The sequence below is a fragment of the Elaeis guineensis genome, chromosome 2, assembly GCF_000442705.2.
Source record: "Elaeis guineensis isolate ETL-2024a chromosome 2, EG11, whole genome shotgun sequence".
Classification (NCBI taxonomy): domain Eukaryota; kingdom Viridiplantae; phylum Streptophyta; class Magnoliopsida; order Arecales; family Arecaceae; genus Elaeis; species Elaeis guineensis.
The window spans coordinates 84486941-84505903 of record NC_025994.2 but is presented as its reverse complement, the minus strand read 5'-3'; the positions used below and the strand labels follow the sequence as shown (position 1 = coordinate 84505903).

Here is an 18963-nt window from a genome sequence, read left to right as displayed (position 1 = left end):
GATGGAATAGTATGGGATATCATCACGAAAATCAATAAAATATATAGCAATCGATATATCATCATGGAAATCTGTGATAAGTTGGACGTGATATCATCATCGCAATGAAATATTTACTTGACAAGAAGGAGAGGAATGCATGCCGGCTAATGACATATCATCTTTAAGTTCACCAGATAATTTTTTCTTCCTTTTGGCTTGCCGCATATCAAATTTTTTTCTGAACGCACCATACGAAAAAAATTTTTAGATAGACTTTAATCTATCATATATATTATAGATAAAGTCAATAAAAAAATGTTACATCAGCATTTTGAGGTAAAAAATTTTATAATCACCGCAACAACGATATGTCAAGGTGAATGGGTGTAGAATTTTTTCTGCATACAATCCTTTTGCCTATCCTGGGAATGGTGTACACGGCTTTACCTCCATTCTCATCCTCTCTCTCTTTGAGGACAACATGATGGCTACTGTCCTTCTTCATCCTCATGGTGGCCATGATCGTGCCATAGGCTGACAGTCGATGATATCGGCCTCCCTTCTATTAATGCACGTGTATTTTTTTTTAAATTTTTTTGCTATTTATGACTTTCTAGTAGAGTATGATCGATGAGTGCATAAATCATTCCCGATGCTAGCTAGAGTGCAAAGAAATTTTAATTTTATGTGGTGACAACTGAAATTTGTCGAATAATGAGGCTTTAATCCAGCGTAGTGTCATCCTTTTCTTTGACCTTTAGATGGCAAAGCACCTGTTCCTTGGGGAGTTGGCATCGTCCATCTTTCGTTTTCTTGTTTCTTTTTTCTTTTTTTTATGACATACAGATAAATAAAAAACTTCTCTACCGTTCGTTTGGCAGGAGGAGAGGGGAAAACTAAATATGACATAAAAAATACGCAATTACTCCTGCCCATTGTTGCATCATAAGGTCCGGCAATACTAATTTACCAAAAAAAAAAAAAAAGTAATGCTACGTGGTTCCCATTAAGTTGACACGAACAAATAAATTTCTTGTACCAAGAAGCACGTGGATTTTGTCAAGCAAGTAGTTGCGGGCCCGATAATGTTACCCCAGTTCGGCCAGAACCTATCCTTTTCCTCAATATTTTTTTTGTTGGTAAGAATCTTTTTCCTCGACTTTCGAAAAGCAACAACGTATGAAAGACAACATGTCACGCGCTTGATGCAGTGAAAACGTTTAAAGCCTGGGCGGTTGTTACGTATAAAATTTGGCAGCATAAACAGTGGTTGGTCAAGAATCATATCGTCATTTTCGTAACTTCATGATTTCTTTTTTTTTTTTATTTTATTTTGTGTGATGGAATAGTTTGATAGGATGGTCCGAGACCAGGTAAATGAGTCGATATTTATTGTTCTTCGCAAAACACAAGAGTTACAGATTTATGAGACCCTTATACTATTTCTAAATTTCAAAATTAGGATATAACATAGGAGTTGAAAGTTTTTTTTTCCTTTAAAAAATCTATTTGATATTGTTGTTATTTATGTGTTTTTATTTCTCAGCAAGTGAGAAGTTTCAAATTTAGCATATAGCATCGGAGTTGAAAGTCAAAAAAAGAAAACTCTATTGATATTGTTGTTATTTTTTATATTTTTATTTTTTTGCAAATGAGATAGTGTATGTATAAAAGATTGTACTAACAACTTAAAGCATCACAAATGTTTTATTATATATGTTGTTTAGTCTTTTTTTTTTTCCTTAATTTTTTAAAGGTCGAAAAACTAAAGCAACGTCAAATGTGTTGATCTCTAGTAAGGTAAAAGCTAATTTAAATCAAGCAGATTTTCAAGCAGTAAAATGCCCTAGCAATACTAGGGAAGACTAAAACAAATCAAGAAATAAAAAAAATATAAAAGATAGAAAAATAAAATCGAAGCTGATGCTAAAGGAAATAAAAAGAGGTCAGCAAAGAATCCTTACATGTGGATGGTTTGGATTGCCGATGAAAATTAGAATAGAATCTAGAAATATTTGGAGCAAATGGTTATTGAGAAATCTTGTATTCTTTAGAAAAGAATCCATCAATCCTTTTTTTCTTCTATTTTCCACATTCTTAAGAATCCACCGGTTTGAATTTAAAATCATATTATCCTTAAATCATATCACTACGACAAAAATAATTTTTGGCATTAAATTGCTAATAGCATTTCTTATTATATGCTGCTAAATTTTTTTTTACTGTATTTTGAGAAAAATGAAGCTATCTTTCTATAAGAATTTTTTTATTAATAGTATTTTATTATAAATATCGCTATAAATTTTTATATCACGACATATATACATACATACAAACATACATATATATATTTACATATACATACATACATTAACTTTTTAAAAAAAGTTAATTTGAAATAGAGAAAGTAATTTGAAATGATGATTTTTATTTGAATCAAAATCAAAATTTTTATTTTTTTTTAAACTTAAAATTATAATTTTTATTTTTTCTATTTTTTTGGAAGTAAATAATTAAAGTCGCCATTTAAAACGGTGTTTTTGAAAACGCCATTTCAAATGGCGACTTTAATTTTTTTTTTTTTATCGTCCATGTGGAGGAGAGAGGATGGTGACGTGGCGGCTATAAAACGCCATTTCAAATAGCATTTTATGGATTTGTATTACTTTTGTAATTAAGTTAAAAATTATATTATTTTGATAAATAATTTTTTTTAAAATTAGGGATTTGGAGAAGCAAACAGTCCATCATTGTATTATTTTATTATTTTTTTGAGTTTGGATTTTTGCAATGCAGCTTTTACGCTACAAAATCCTATTCTACTGTAGATGATCATCGTATCATTCATCTTGAAGATGGATGGCACTTATTTATCTTGGAAGATATCGACGATTTTTTTTACTATAATACATGTTGCATCGGAGAACTATACATCTTTAAGATGGATGATCTAATGGCCATTGACAATGGTAGTAGACTCTGCAGTGCAAAGAGTTGCACCACAGAGGATCCTGTTTATATTTTTCTTCCCTCATAAGAGATGAGATTGGTGGGAGAAGAGGATCATAAAAATGAGAAACCCACACGTAACATTGTTCAACTGCAAATCAAGATTATAGCTCTTGTCACCCTAAATAAAATATTTCAAATCCTGCAATAAAAAGACAATTATTTGCAGGTTTCTCAATAGCACCAGAAGATTTTCTTTTTATAGGAATTTTTCTCGATAAATAGTAAAGATGTAAATGTGACTATATATTTAAGTGATGTACACCTTTACACAGAACCATGCTAGCTATAGCATGTGGTGCACTACATACATTAATATCTTTTTCTATGTGGCCGCATGCAGCGTATATCATCGGCATGGGGTCGTCTCCTCCATACGAAAAAGAAAGGATTCACCGTCACCAACCGCACAATTCTCAGAAGCACTCCGAAACCATCATTCATCCATCGGTACAGAGCTCAAAGCAAGCAGATGATGATCCAATGATGGATTCGCATGAAGGACGGTGAATCAGTTCCTACTACATATGACATCATGAGCAAAATGGGGCTCACATGCACGGCTAGACTATTAATCTCTCTTTTTATTGGAAGTGATTATTGGTGGGATCAAGTCCATCATTCAAATGAATGATCAGTCGCTGTAGAGCAACAAGCTCAAGGAAAGATTAATCGGAAAAGAACGCAATACACGTGCTTCCATATATATTGTATGTGGTTGAGCTGGTTCCGGCCTAATTAAAAAATCTCTATTTGACCGCATGCAACTGCATCCTCCTCAATTGCATGTGGCCAAATAGAGATACAATTTTTAGGTAGGCCAGAACTAGATAGAGGCGGTCCTTTCCACAAATGCATCCTCATTAAATACATCCTCTATTTGGCCACATGAATCTCACGAGGTGGTCCTTCCGACAACCTCTATAAGAACTCCCAGGGTGTGGTTCACTTTAAGAACATTTTCTTTCGTCCTAGCTAACACAATGGCCCTCGTACCAAATACCAGCTCCCGTTTCATTTCCCCAGTATCATCTCGAGTCTATATTCCTCCCACCAACCAACTTTCAAAGACTGCTGCTCCCAGCCTCGCTTCCCCGGCGCTCACTCCTCCCACAAGCCTAGCCCTGAAGACTTCTCTCAGCCTCTCTTCTCCGGCGCTGATCGGGATCTCCGAAACCTTCTCCAATTTAAAGAAACAAGGGAAAGTAAGCTTAATTATGGATCTCTTGGCCTTCATCTCATTTTCTTATCTGTCTTTGTAACTCCTCGATTCTTGAGCGTAGTTTAGACATTCCTCAATGACTCATTGTAGGGGTACTTCATCATATGCACATGAAAAGTTTTTAACTCCTTCGACGTTTGTCGCACCAGGATTGCAATCTAAAGTTGTTAAGTTAGGATTATGTGGGCTTGACAAGTCCTTCGAGAGCATTAGGAAATGAGCGTGGTGCATATGCGGCATTGCAGGATGAGACGTCCTACTCATGGATAGCATTCATCGTAGGATGGACGGACGGCTGGTAATTAATGCACATCATGCTCATTTTTGTGCGATCGTCCATTTTGCGATAGATGCCGTTCACAGATGCACCACATCGATCACAAGAATTTATGCTCTTAGGAAATGCTAAAGTGTGTGACTTTATTTTTTTTTCCTATATATTTATTTTTTATTCTGTAAAGGAGATAAACACCGGCCTGAGGCGGGGATAAGTGCTGCTGAAAAGGACACCCTTGAGTCCTGTGCCACATAATCTCCCCATGGTTTGGTGGATGAGAGGGGATTTATTTGTCCACACGCATGGCCGACGCAGCGTTGTTCTACGGTGCCGGTCAATCCTGCACGTGAACGTAAACATCGCTGACGCAAAGGAAAAGTTCACGGTAATATCAGGATTTATCCTGATATTACATGATTTAGTTGTGCAGTAATTCTCGATAAGACATGCTGAGAAGAAGTAATTTAGTATATGGTATCCATGGCCTCCAGATTGCATGCACCAGGTGCAGCTGGACCGCGTCAAATCCCACGGTGGATAACACGCCACCCTATCCACCGTGCGCATGCTTCCGGATTTATCCTGATTCACTTGCACCCGGTGCATGCAATAATTTCCCGTATCCATGTGGGGCCGGATGCAAGGAAAAAGGCTTGCTGTCGGCCATCCACGCGTTTATTTCCGATTCCTCTCCCATCCGTGTCCCTTCCCAGCCTACATGTTTCAGACAGTTCGGATCCACCACGATAAATTGCATCGCGGAGTAAATTCTTATCGTGTATCATGGCGACGAAGAAAAATCATGATATGATGTGGTAGGAATCAATCCATAATGCCAAATCGTACCACAAATAATTCTCTTTCTATTTTTGGAGGGTCGGATGCTGAGAAAAAATCTTTAATAGAGGTACTTGGCTTTCTGGTTGTTACAGAAAATATCCATAATCATTGATATGCTGCATGGCACTAAAATACTGATGGATGGATATAAAAGTTATGAATGTAGGGCAGTCTTAACGTCGCGATTTTCTTCACTAAAAACTTATTGTATGGCCCATGTGGTAGGCACAGGACGATGAGAATAAGTCTATCATTAATTGTACCTATCACATCGGATGTAGAATAAGTCTAATCAATAATATCTCACATCACTTTCGTGTCAAAGAGATAGATTGAAGATGTAGGGTGCATAGCCCTACCATGCAAAGAAAACTCTATTATTTGATCATGCAATGATCGCTTAAAGACATATGAAATAATTAAAAAAAAAATAATAGTGCTCGGAGATCTATATAAGACGAGATAGAACAGTTGACGTCGCAAAAAAAAATTAATCATCCTTCCATGTGAAAAACAAAATCCAAAATAAGACATGATGGTCACCTTCAGACACTATAGCATCTAGTTTCAAGTCTTGAGGATGGAAGGAAGTAGACAATGAATGGTTAAGATGAGATCATCCCTTCTCTTGGGATCTACTTTTTGCAAGATAAATTATTTACTTGGATATTTCTATTTTATTGGATAAGTATTTTTAGGACAATAATTAGATAAAAAAAATTATTCATATTATTTTATGTATTGAAAAATGACTCTTCAATTTACTATCCATATTCTTTTGCATTACTGTTTTTCTGAATAAGTCGTTAAGATCTATCCATATTTTTCATAATATTTTTTATTATATAAATATAGCTATTATATATATTATATTTTTTTATATTATATGTAATTTAATATATCATAGTATATAATATAATGTAAAATAATATATTTTATTTTACTATAATATTATATATTATTATTATAATATATTATATTATTGTTATTATATAGTTAAGAGTATTTTAGGAAAAAATAGAAAGCTTATTTTTTTGACTGGTGTGAAAATAACTTATCCACCTCTCATGTGGATAAGACTTTCCTCCCATTTTACAAGTAAATACTATCTATGAAAAAATAATTTATCGACCTAGAGGAGCATAAGAATATGAGTAAGTTCGGTAATAAAAAAATTGACCAATATTTCTACAATAAGAGGAAGTGATTAACTATGCTTTTGTCCCCTGCCTGCTCATTACCAGGGTGTTTAGCCTCATACCATGTTTTCCTTTATTTTGTTTCCTTAACAAAATGTAGAGTGAGTTTCCTATGATTTTGCGCCATACTCTTGGAGGGTAAAGTAAAGTGGTTTCTTTTTTTTTTTTTTTTTTTTTGGTAAACGAAGTGGATTCTTTTATGATGCTGCACAATGTTAGCATTAGCATGTGGATGCTTGAAATGAAATTATGAATATATTCGACCAGAAGAAATACAAAATAATAAATTAATTTTTTTTGAGATTTTTTTTTGAAAATGTATCACGTCTCCGATCCGAGATTGTGAATCGAGGGTCATGGCAACCGCCGCATACTCATAAAAAATTCTTCCCATAAACATGCAAGGCATCTTATCATGCTATCCTAAAACAACAGCGGAATAATTAGTCAATAATTTAAATCTAAAATATAACGATTTAAATTTCTTCTTTAATATCTTAATAAATTCAACAATGATTCATAGGCCTTACATCAAATTCAATAAGACTTTCAACCTAAAATAAAAGTATGGAGATTCTGCTTCTGATCACTTTTCCATTCATATCTTGTATCATTTTAATTCCTCAATATCTATAAAAATAATAAAATAGGAGGTAATGAGCTAGACAGCCCAGTAAGCAATGATCACTTTCAACATATTTTATCAGCTATTAAAGTAAACAATCATTTATAAAAAATAAGCATATAGAGTTCATCAATTTAAAATTAATTTCGATTATGCAACATAGTTCATACCAAATTTATTTCTTTTTCAAAATTCAAGTTTTTTTTCGAGATTTCAATTTCTTTCATTCTTAAATTTTTTTGTCAACCATGAGCTATGACCATATTTTCTCTATCGTAGGGTCATAACACCGTGTATCTTCTTGCGGTGAGCTGCGAATCATCTGGCAGTAAAGTTCTTTGGAACCGCTGGTCTCTCTGACGGTTTGTCGTTGGTCTCTCTGGCGACATATCGCTAGTCTCGCTGGCAACATAAACCCTCAGGACAAATCAATTGCCAATATATATGCCTCCATTGGCGTGGTCCTTTACATAGTCAGGTTGTCAATTCATATTGTTCTTATATCAGAATTCTTCATAAATCATATTTCATATTCTAATTTTGATAAAAAAATATATAATCATCTAGTATCGAAATCAATCAATATAATGCATCATGAAATCAATATGTTCAATCATGCTTCATCATAACATATCAAAATATGATATTTTCATAACAAAATACATTCATCCAATTCATGCATCGTTTCACAAATCATGTCAGAAAAATATATTATAATTTATCGATAAATCTAGAAAAAATGAAACATTACTTACCTCGAACGTATTCCAATAAATCCACATAATTCTATAAATTTTCTTTCAAAATTCTTCAGTTCATAAACCATATCACAATATCCGATTATCAGGTGTCAATGATACCTATGCGAGATCAAATTCAATAATCAGAAAGAATATGAATATCATATTTCAACGGTTTAGATTTGGTCCGATCATCTAATTTCATCTAATCAAAATCTAATTAGGACATAGACGATCCAAAGTTTGATTATCAGATCAAATCGAATTTCAAATGATGGGATCGAGATTTCTTCATTAATTTCATAAAATCAAGTAGAGAGAGAAAATCAAAGGAGAGAGAATTTATGAGGTACAATCCAAATTGATCAGGTGACACAATCAATCATTACGATTAGTCCAATATCTCGATTGGTGAAATCAACATGATCTAATCAAGTCATGGCTAGATCGGGATCATGGATGATCAAATCTAAGGATTCATGGTCTGATCAAGGTGCTGGCATACTACCTGACAATCACGGATCAGGATGCTTTCACTAGAATCATTCAAACTCATCATCACTCAAACTCATCAAAATAAATTTTTTTCTCTCTTGATAAATGCTAAAAAAAATAAACTTCTAGAGAGATACAATTCTAGAGAGAGAAATTTATGAAGATGAATCTGTACTAATTAGACGATATGGTTCAATAAATTTGATTGATCAGATCAAGATAAATTAATCAAATCATGCTGAAATTATCATATGGATAATTCAATATAATCATGAAAAATAGAATCTTAAAAATATCTAATCTGATCAAAGTGGGTGCCGGTGTACCGTCCGACGATTGCAAATCAAAAATCCATCATTAGGATCATTTAAATTCATCATCATTCTTCTCAAAATATTAGAAAATCTTAAGAGAGAGAAATAATCTAGAGAGAGAAAGTAGAGAGAGACTAGAGAGAGAAAGAGAAAGTAGAGAGAAGAAAAGAGGGAGAGAGAGAAAGCAGAGAGTCTATATATATATATATATATATATATTTTTTTTTTTTCTATTTTTCTTCTTCTTTTTTCTTCTTTTTTTTTTCTTTTCTTTTCCTTCTTCTTCTTTTTCTTTTTTTCTTCTTCTTCCCGTAGTTTGCCCTGGGCCGAAGCAGGAGATCTCAAATCTTTTCGTTGGCTGGCCGATCGACGGCGCAACCAGCATGGGGACGGCCATCGACAAGAGGGCGGCGACCCATCGTCCAAAAAAATACAAATCCGGTGGCCGGCGGTGACTCCTTTCTCAAAGAAATCCGACGACTTCGGTTGCCGGCGAGCGTGCATACTAGCACGGGAAGAAAGGAGGAGAAGAGAGTAAAGAGAGGAGGTTCACCTTCGATGCCGGCGAAGGTTTTCGGTGTGAAAATTAGATGGACACAGAGTCGATCTTCCGTGATGATTTTTCGACGATTGCCGTCAATAGACTTTAGGTTCTCCGGTGAGAGAGAGAGAGGAGGGATCCCCTCCTTAAATAGAGCCGGAGGGGGTCTCTTTTCGACTCTGGTTGGGAGTCGGTGAGAGGAGGAAGAAGACTCCTTTCGGAAGTCTTCTCCTCTATTTTCTCTTTTTTTTTTTTTTTTTTTTTTTTTTTGTATTGGGCTGGGTTGAAGGCCCAATGGGTCGGGCCATGACAAAATGCAAAATGGTAAAAGATATTAATTTTTTTATTTGGTAACTTACTTGGAATCAGACACTGTTCCCTGTTCCCACTGCTTAGGTTGCATTTATACCTTACATTACCGCTGGTGATCCTGATCTATCGACGACGGCAAAAGCACTGAAACTACTTGACCGTTGGGGGGCGGATATAATTGAGTTGGGCTTGCCCTACAGCGATCCTTTGGCAGATGGTCCCGTAATTCAGGTTACTACCTTGGCTTCTCTTCATTTTCTTTACTAGAACAATACTTTCCATCACTTTTTTTATATGTTTATATTTCTTAGAAGAAGTTTATTACTTGGTGAATCCTGCTCACCAACAAATTTTTTTCCCAAAAATTCTTGGAATGGGAGAATTCTGTATTCCTTGCTTCTATTTTTACTTTTTGAGAAGCAATAAATTAATCTTTGTTACCAAATGCTCCAAAGATTTTATAAACAACTCAAGAAATAAAAGAGTTCCATAATACATGTTGTTCATTGTAGTTCAGTTTTTTTCCTTGTTTTTTCAAAATAATTTTAAAAAAAAAAGAAAAGAAAACAAAAGCAATCCCAAATGGGCCCTGGTGTAAAGGGTGAACTATGAGTTCATTTCTCCTTGATTCTACATTTTTATTAACAGGAACCTTATTATTTACTTTCATAATATCTTTGGCAGGCTTCTAGTAAACGGGCCCTAACAAAGGGGACAAACCCACGCGCTGTCTTTTCCATGTTAAAGGAGGTAAATATCCTCACAATAAAATAACTGTTTATTATATTATGTTATGAAGGTTGCTGACTTATGTTCCTTCCTTTGTTGTTAATATTATTACCACCTCTCCAGACTAGCCATCAGAGAGCTTGATTGGCCAAAATGTCTCATAACCTCATAACCTCATCTTATCATGAGTGCTCAGCTGTTGTCAAATTATTTAATCTTTGAACTGTGTTAGAGTATAAGACCATTATAACAATGGATGGACTTTGTCCATGATTCTTTTAAAAATTCAAAATAATTACAACCCTTTCAGAACTCCTTTCTTTTATTTTGACTTATCATAGTTGTAGTTTTTCATGGCTCGACTACTAGAAATCAAGAGGCTTAGGGAGATAGGAAACTATGATGACTTGTCAATAGAAATAAATTTCCATCCGATACTAGTCAGGTTACTTAAGTATCATCTATTTCCTTTGTTTAAAAGGGAATATCTAGTGTGTTGTTGAAGAAAATTAAACATAATTTCCATTTGATTATGATTAAATGATCTATAGAAAAGCATTCAGTTCTCAAACCATATCTGATAATATATATATATATATATATATATATATTTGGGTGGGGTGGTGGGGGTTCTAACTTTGCAAATTGAAAAATTATCAAATATCAAAAGCTTTTCATTAAAATAATATACATCATCCAAGCTTCTAGCATTTTGTGAAGTCATAATATGTTTAAGTATTTACTGAACTATTTCTTTCTCCATTTCTTGATTTATTTTCCTCTTTAATTTTTATACTCTGATAATGTTTCTGAATTTTGTTGGATGATTGCCGAACTTGAATTTTTTCTCTGAAAGAATTGATTTTAGATCATAGATTTCTATTTATGGCAAAATGTTGTGAAGTCTTCCACAAAATTTCTTATATAATTCAAAAAAAGAGATGTCGTGAGTTAGTTATAAAGTTGAAAACCTTCATAACATCATAATAAATCTGAATCTTAGAAAGAACTATGAGGGACTATATAATGGCTGTTTATCATGCTTTGATTAATCCTGTTTCACCAATCATCTTGTTTTTTTACCTTCGCAAAACGAGGTTAAATTTCATAATACTTGAAGGCAAATTTTTTCAAAAAAATTTGTCAAAGTCTTCCGTTTGTTGTTTGTTTTCTATCAAAATACAACTATCAAAGTTAAGTATATAGTCAGGGTCTACTTCAGAAGATTTTGATAACTAAGTGATGTAATCAGTGCATTTTGTTGTTCAAGAAGGTAAATTTTTTTTGAAGATTACTTGAAAATGAGCAAGATGAAAACCATATGTATGGAAAAGATTATGATCAAAAGAGAAAAGGAAATGAGATTTTAATCAAAATTGACCAAGAAAGGCAGTATCATGAACAGTATCAATAATATAGGTCTATTAAACAAAAGAATGGAGAAATAGATGAAGATGTGACAAGCAGACATTGATCTAGCTGGGTCAAGTGGAGAAAAATTGGGTGTTACACGATCAATGGATCCTTGGCAACATTAGGGTAAATTTTACAAGGTGATGAGGCTGGAATGCTGTGTTCTTTGGAGTGGGTCAATAAAAAGTGTCTAACTAAACAATGTGCATCAAAAAGGAGAACTTTCAGGTGGTGTGTCATGAAACTAGAAAAGATTGTTTGAGAGTTGAGTGCATTGCAGGATAGTAAGGAGTGACACTAGTAGTGGAGAATGTGATATCTGAGAAGATGTGGACATGCAACATAGATTTAAGGAAGATTTGGTTAGGAGATGTGCTTGAATCTGCATTGAATACCTAAAATAGAATGAAAGACCTAGACTAACATGGATAAAGGTTGGGAGAAAGATTTTTGGAAAAGCTTGAAACAACTCCGAGCGATAAACCTGACTCCAAATAATTGGGTCAGGGTGATGTCATTATGGTTGCCATATTTTTATGAGGACTTGGGGCTTTTCATCTGGTTTCATGTTTGATTATTAATCAGGAACTTATCACTAGGAAAACAAGCTCATTCTGCTACATGCCTACTTGCTAAAATCTTCTAAAGTCTACATCTAAAGTGGACTTTCATGCTCATTAAATGCTGTTTGTTGGCAAAGGAGGATGAAGTCACCATTGGATTAAGCTCTCCCACTTTAATTATGTCTTGAACTTCTATATATCATTCCTTTTCTTTTAATCATAATTTTCTATTAAATTTTGGCAGGTGGTCCCTCAATTATCTTGTCCAATTGCAATATTTTCATATTACAATCTCATAGTCACGCATAACATGGACTGGTTCACATCTGCCTTAAAATATTGTGGTGTACAAGGTAACGGATGATTTGGATTTAAATTTCAGCATCAAAGATAAATTTTATGTCTAAATGTTACCTAGTCTGATTTACCATGAATATTTTATTTTTTTCTGTAATGATTTCCAAGATAGAAGAACCTATGCTACTCGAAATCCGGTATCCAAATAGAATTTTGTATTGGCCTACAAGATTGCATGATAGCTTACTATATGAATTTTTTCATTCATAGTATTCATTACAATAACATTTCAGAAAGAGAACATTATTAGCATGATGTTGAGCTAATTCTGTGCATATTAGTTAGAGTTTCATGAAGACATCTTGTATTTATGTATGTGTTCTTTTTCAAAACTTAAAACTAAATAGCATTATCACCATTTCAACTAAAATGTGGTTGTGTTTCACTTTATGGATTCTGCTACCAAGAGTTAAACTAGCGAGCTCTGATGCATTTCAAGTATGTTATTGTCCGTTTTGCTGATTATACATGTTATCCCAGATTTCCATGTCTAGACTGGTACACAGATTTTTGCAAATTTCATAAACATATATAATAGAGGAGGTCTTAATCGTGATAACTATTGGAAATTCACATCAAGACCACATGACAAAGCATCCAAAAAAGACATAATGAAATACTAACAACCATGAAGAAAAAAAAATGAATTTGCAGAAGCGCAAGGGCTATTTGTAATCAGGTCAAGGCACTACCAAGAAAAGCATTCTATATGTCCAGTTGAAGATGAGACCAACTGAAGAAGGCACTCTGTATGAAGATGCTGAAATATATTAAGAAAAGCATTCCTCCCATCAATGTTTTTAAAGAGGCCAACGGAACCTCAAAATTTCAATAATGGCATGAACTATATTCATCATACAGCTGTCGGTTTCTTAATAATTATTGCCATTATTATTGCCGAGGTTATGATTAAAAGAGTCCCAAACTAATCAACAACTAATCATGGTAACCCTCAACTTTGTATATCTATTTCCTGTTGATTGGAACCCATATTTCTAAGTTGAAAGATCAGAATGATCAGCACCAATTTCAAAGTTATCTATATACTAGATCCAATGCAAGTGGTCTCTTGTACCAGATTATTCATGGTTAGTTTCTTCTGTAGCTTTCTTAGTGTTGCTATGGTTACTGATGACAGCTGCTGCTACAGAAAGCCAAACCAACTCAAGTCTCACTTAACTGTAAGGTAGGGACAGCTGACAGGATTAGAGCATCACTATCACTTATATCAATTTGGCATAGATACTGCTACTAAATCAATTATATGAATAATTACCTTCCCAGAATCTAGTGGGAAAGAATTAGGCCATGGGGTGCATCAGACATCAGATCATATTGGTTATGATCAAATCCTGATTTCTTGTATCCTGTTTCTGCTGATTTCTTCATGGATATCCAAGCTTTAATGCACCCTGAGGTTGAGTATTTACATCCTAGCCTTTGTTGTGGGCTCTATCCTGTCATCAGCTTCTATCTCTGCATCAGACATTTTTGCTTCAAAAATGAAAAAGATGAAAATAGGGTGACTGGATTTTATCTACAATTTTTACTGCACATGGATAAAACTTGTTAATTAATTTAGATATCCAAGGTGGTGATTATATGGCCAGGCATGCATTGTGTTTATCCAAAACCTCCAAAGCTATTCATATGAAGAATAAGCCTACTTCTGTTAATTGATTGTATGCTTTAGAGTAATCTCTTCAAGGTGTCTTTACCAAATTTATTGATGAAACTTTATCATTCTACTAACTTATTCTCAATATTCAAGTAAAGCTTTGAAGTTGACAGAAATTCCAGCTAATCATCAGTTACTATTTTGTTGTCCTTTTGAAAGCTTAGTGAATGACCACCACTGTTTTGCAGGTCTTATTGTACCAGACCTTCCTTTCGAAGAGAGTGCAAGTTTGAGAAAAGAAGCCACTAGGAAAAATGTTGATTTGGTAGGTCCTTTCATCCTGCAGCTGTTTCTTATTTTCTTTATATATATATATATATATTGGGATGGGTTCTGGGGATGAAATACTTGACAGGCTTATGGAGATCAATTTACTCATTCATTTCTCTCAAAAAATTAACCCATTCATTAAGAAGAAACTAACACTTAACGGGAAGAACAAATAGTATATGGTGTCACACTTCAATAACAACTGAATTCCTCATTAGTAATTTTTTTCTATGCATTGGAGTATTGGTGAATTAGACTGTTCTTATATATCACATAGTGTATTTTGTCAGAATCACTGAAATGCATAGTTATTTTTCTCTTAGTCTCTATAAATATAATTCTAATTTATGTTTGAATATGATTTGATGCACAAAAGGTCCAGCTCACCACACCTACTACGGAAAAACATAGAATGAAAGCAATTGCTGAAGCTTCAGAAGGATTTGTATATCTTGTAAGTATTTTCATCAGTAAACCTAATTATTTATCTTTTATGGTTTAGATTACACTATCCTATTAGAGTATTAGGTGCAAAAATCGATTTTTGATGCCATCTTTAGTAGTGATATAAATTATAATCCACTTCATATTGCCATATCTCATGTCACCAGCTAGCTCAAGATTATATCATTCAGCATATGTTTTTAAAGCAGCCCTAACCATGCTTTCTTTGCATTAATTTACCAGATCATATCATTTCTTCCTGTTGTTCTCAAGTACTTAGTAGTTAGTACCAGCATTTGTTGAAAAATAAAAGCCGTAAGTGATGCCTGAGATTCATAATGCAGCTCTGTTTTGCTTGCCTGCTAAGGGATGGTCAACTGCTTTCTTGTAATTCGATTTATTAGATCCTAACTTTTATTCTTGAATGACTGCCTTACTAGAACTAACTTTAGTTATTGGAAGCTTTATGTTGTCTAAATATATTATTTCCTTGCATCATTGTTTGGTTGAGGTAAGAAGCATTACACAAAAGCAGCAGCACAACTACCTCTAACCTGCCCAACTGGTCTTGTCAAATTGCAGGGTAGTCCTTACAAATACATTTAAAAGATTTTTCAATTTACCTTGAGGAAATAGAATTCTGACAAATGAGATGAGCTTGAACTCTATTTAAAGCATATGGTACTTACTGAAGATTATATAAGACATCGAGCAAAATGATTTGGAATGGAGAAAGTAAAGACATAAAAATTGATTAATACTGAAAAGACCATTTCAAAATAACAAAATCTATCACATGTTTCCAAATCTTAACTAGTGTCAAGCATAATTAATTGGATCATTTAATGTAATAAAGCTATGCATAAGATGTTTGGAACAATGCTTTTGTGATTATGCTTAGGATGTAGCTTCTAGTCTGATCCATTTGTTCTGCAATAAATCTTAAATGGAATAAAAATTCTTGAAAAAGTTGGTCATGTATTAGTTCACATCACCTTTAGTGCTTTCTGGGTATCTAGAGCAAACTTCTTGTCTGAAGTCCTAATAGTTCAACTAAGTGCATTATGATCTAAGGTTCCAGTTCTCTCTGTTGGGTGCTACGATGTTTGGGTATTGAAATTTTGTGAAACAATGAGCTATGAAGATCAAGGAATATAAAATAGTATTGTGCAAACACTTGAAATGAATGGGAAAGAAATCAAGGCCAACAACATAAGTATAAAATAATGTTTTTTGGTTCTGAGAGAAATCAGCTATTTACGGAACTTTTCTTTTGGAATTGTGATATGGAAAAATTTTAGGACGAAGTGAGAGAGAACTGCTTGTGGCATTTGGGCTTTGCTAGAAAAGATTAAGAGGTGGTTCTGGATTTAGGTTGAAACATTTAAAAAGATAAGGGAAGGAGCATAAAAGATTTAAATGTGGGTATATGAAGAGACCAGACCTTTATTTTTGTATTTGAAGGGTTCCATTTGGAAAAATATCATGCAAAAGAATAGAGCAAGAATGTTATAAGGCTTGTTATTTATGTTCAGAATAGAGCAAGAATGTTATAAGGCTTGTTATTTATGTTCATATTAATCCATCTGTTAAAATTTTTAACTGACTATCGATATGTTTCAATAGGTGAGCTCTGTTGGAGTTACTGGTGCACGTCCATCCGTGAATCCACAAGTACAATATCTCTTAGAGGAAATTAAAGAGGTTTGCTTCTCCCAATATCTTAGTTTCTAAATTAATATCTTATCATGAAATTGGCAAAAGTATATATTTAGTATTGCATGATCTTGCTCAAGTGTTCTTTTCACTTAGATGTTCGCAATTTGCAGGGTTGCTAGATTTAACAGTATAATTATTTTTCTGCCAATTGCTGTTATCTTGACTGATTTGTGTCCATCTCTCTGTAGGAGAGGTCTCAGTTTCAAACCTCTGTGGTGGTGAATAACCACCATGTTCTAAACACATTTAAAAAAAAAAAAGAAAATCAAAAGTATAGTCATTTTTCTCCTAGACCTATGGCACACTTTGAATGCTTACAACTAATTTCTTATGTCGAGCATTAAATATTGATTATTATTATTACAGGCTGAACCATTTCTGATTCTAAGAGAAATTTTCATTTCTTTTCAGGTGACCACAAAACCTGTCGCAGTTGGCTTTGGCATATCAAAACCAGAACATGTTAGACAGGTTAGTCACACTTAAACAACTGAACTTAAATGCACTTGCTGATTTGTTTCTGAGATTGAGTCGAACAAATATTGCAGCTTTCATTATGGGGAGCTGATGGTGTGATCGTCGGTAGTGCCATTGTTAAACTATTAGGAGAAGCCAATTCTGCTGAAGAAGGATTGAGGCATGTTGAGTCCTTTATGACATCCTTAAAAAAAGCTCTCCCCTAAGTCAGCTATCAGCCGTTACTTAAATGATAGCTGTCAATTGGAATGGTAAATAGTCAGTCTGATGGGGAGAGTGTCTATGATAAGGGTCATCATCTTTCAGGAGAAAGATCTTATGTCAATAATTGTGAATTGAATTTATATCCTGTATGTTTGTCATAGCAAGGATGTTATAAGTCCTTTTTCTTTAATAAATAAGTAAAAAGTTATTGAAAGGAAGGCTGTTAGAAGGCCACTGGCAGCTGTATCCATGTAAATTCCATCACATCTGCTAATTTCCTAATTATTCACTGTGAAGCAGGGGTTTATTACATGTAATCAGTGCTAACCTACTTCTTAAAGATGATTGTAATGATTGCATCTTGTCGATTAGGGGATTGGCTTTAACTTGGTTGTCTACACCTCTGAAACTCACTGACATGAAAGAGCATGAGTAATAATGAGATGGTGAGCTTAGCCATAAAGAGTTTAGTATAAAATATGCTGTGTTTCTTTTGTTACTTTGATGCAAGCCATTGCTCTCAGCGTGCGATCCACATACAGTCCATGGAAGCTGGGAGCAGAATCCTACAGCTACTTGTTAAAGCATGACGCATTGGGGCTGTTGGATTCTGATTCAGGTCCTTCTGGTGCCCATCCAAGGCAAGCTGAATTGTTTCTTTCTTACTGATGAACCATGAAATTGCAAATTTGGATTTTCTTCATTGTTTTTATTTCATCAACCTTAATCAGTTTTTAGAAACGACGGTCAAAAAAATTCATGAAAAAGTGAGTTCAGCTCTCTTTTATGAAATTCATGATAATATCAGTACCTTTTAGGTTCCAGGGTAAAACCAGTATATATCCTCAGTGCATGCACTGGAGAGGGGTGCTAACCAACATATCGAAGTCTTGTTGGCATGTGAAATATTCGACTATATTTATAAGATTTTGCCAAAATCAAAGTCAGAAAACTTATTAGTGAGAAGATGGGAGGAAAGTAGGACACAATAAGATCCATATTATATAAATGCTTGGGTTACAATGCTTGCAGCTTAAGCACATATCATTATATACAGCAGAACGGATGAGTTGTACACGCCTCTTGAATAAAAAAACTGAGACTGCAAGGAACTTTATTTTTTTTCAGTACTTGAAGATTGCTCCAAAAGCTTTCATCCAATAGAATGAGATTGTGTGTGAAGCATTGCTCATGGCCGATGAGGTTTCCAAAGGAACTAAGCAAATGGTTTTAAGTGGTAGATGAATCATCAATCATCTTACATAATATGCCTTGCTTTTAAACTCACTTTGGAGGGTCTAATAATTAAAGACAACTAATACAATAGTTGGGGTGGAAAGAGGAACCTTATACACAAAGCACAAGAGAGCTTTCTCTCCCATTTTGAAGACCAATGGAATGCACTTTTTTCCCTTCCATTTTGAAGACCATACCAAGACTTAGTGGTTGACACAAGCCCCGCCAGCCACGTCCAATTCCATCTTTGCCGTAAAAGATGGTCCTCCTTGTTGAGATTGTTCTGAAGGCATCCATTTAGCTTGCATTGGTATATG

General features: G+C 34.1%; 1 protein-coding gene across 1 annotated transcript; it reads left to right on the top strand.

Moving 5' to 3' along the window:
* The first annotated feature begins 3937 nt into the window (after positions 1-3937).
* Positions 3938-17791, top strand: LOC105056798 (tryptophan synthase alpha chain). Its single transcript, XM_010939115.4, has 9 exons — positions 3938-4196; positions 9641-9787; positions 10241-10306; positions 12506-12614; positions 14485-14561; positions 14943-15020; positions 16637-16714; positions 17141-17200; positions 17278-17791. Exons 1-9 carry the CDS (start codon positions 3975-3977, stop codon positions 17410-17412), a joined length of 972 nt encoding a protein of 323 aa, XP_010937417.1. The 5' UTR covers positions 3938-3974; the 3' UTR covers positions 17413-17791.
* The last annotated feature ends 1172 nt before the right edge of the window (positions 17792-18963 follow it).

Coding starts and splice junctions, on each gene's coding strand:
- LOC105056798 (XM_010939115.4), top strand. CDS start 3,975: ATGGCCCTCGTACCAAATACCAGCTCCCGTTTCATTTCCCCAGTATCA. Junction 14,562..14,942: donor CTAGGAAAAATGTTGATTTG/GTAGGTCCTTTC, acceptor GATGCACAAAAG/GTCCAGCTCACCACACCTAC. Junction 17,201..17,277: donor AACCAGAACATGTTAGACAG/GTTAGTCACACT, acceptor CAAATATTGCAG/CTTTCATTATGGGGAGCTGA.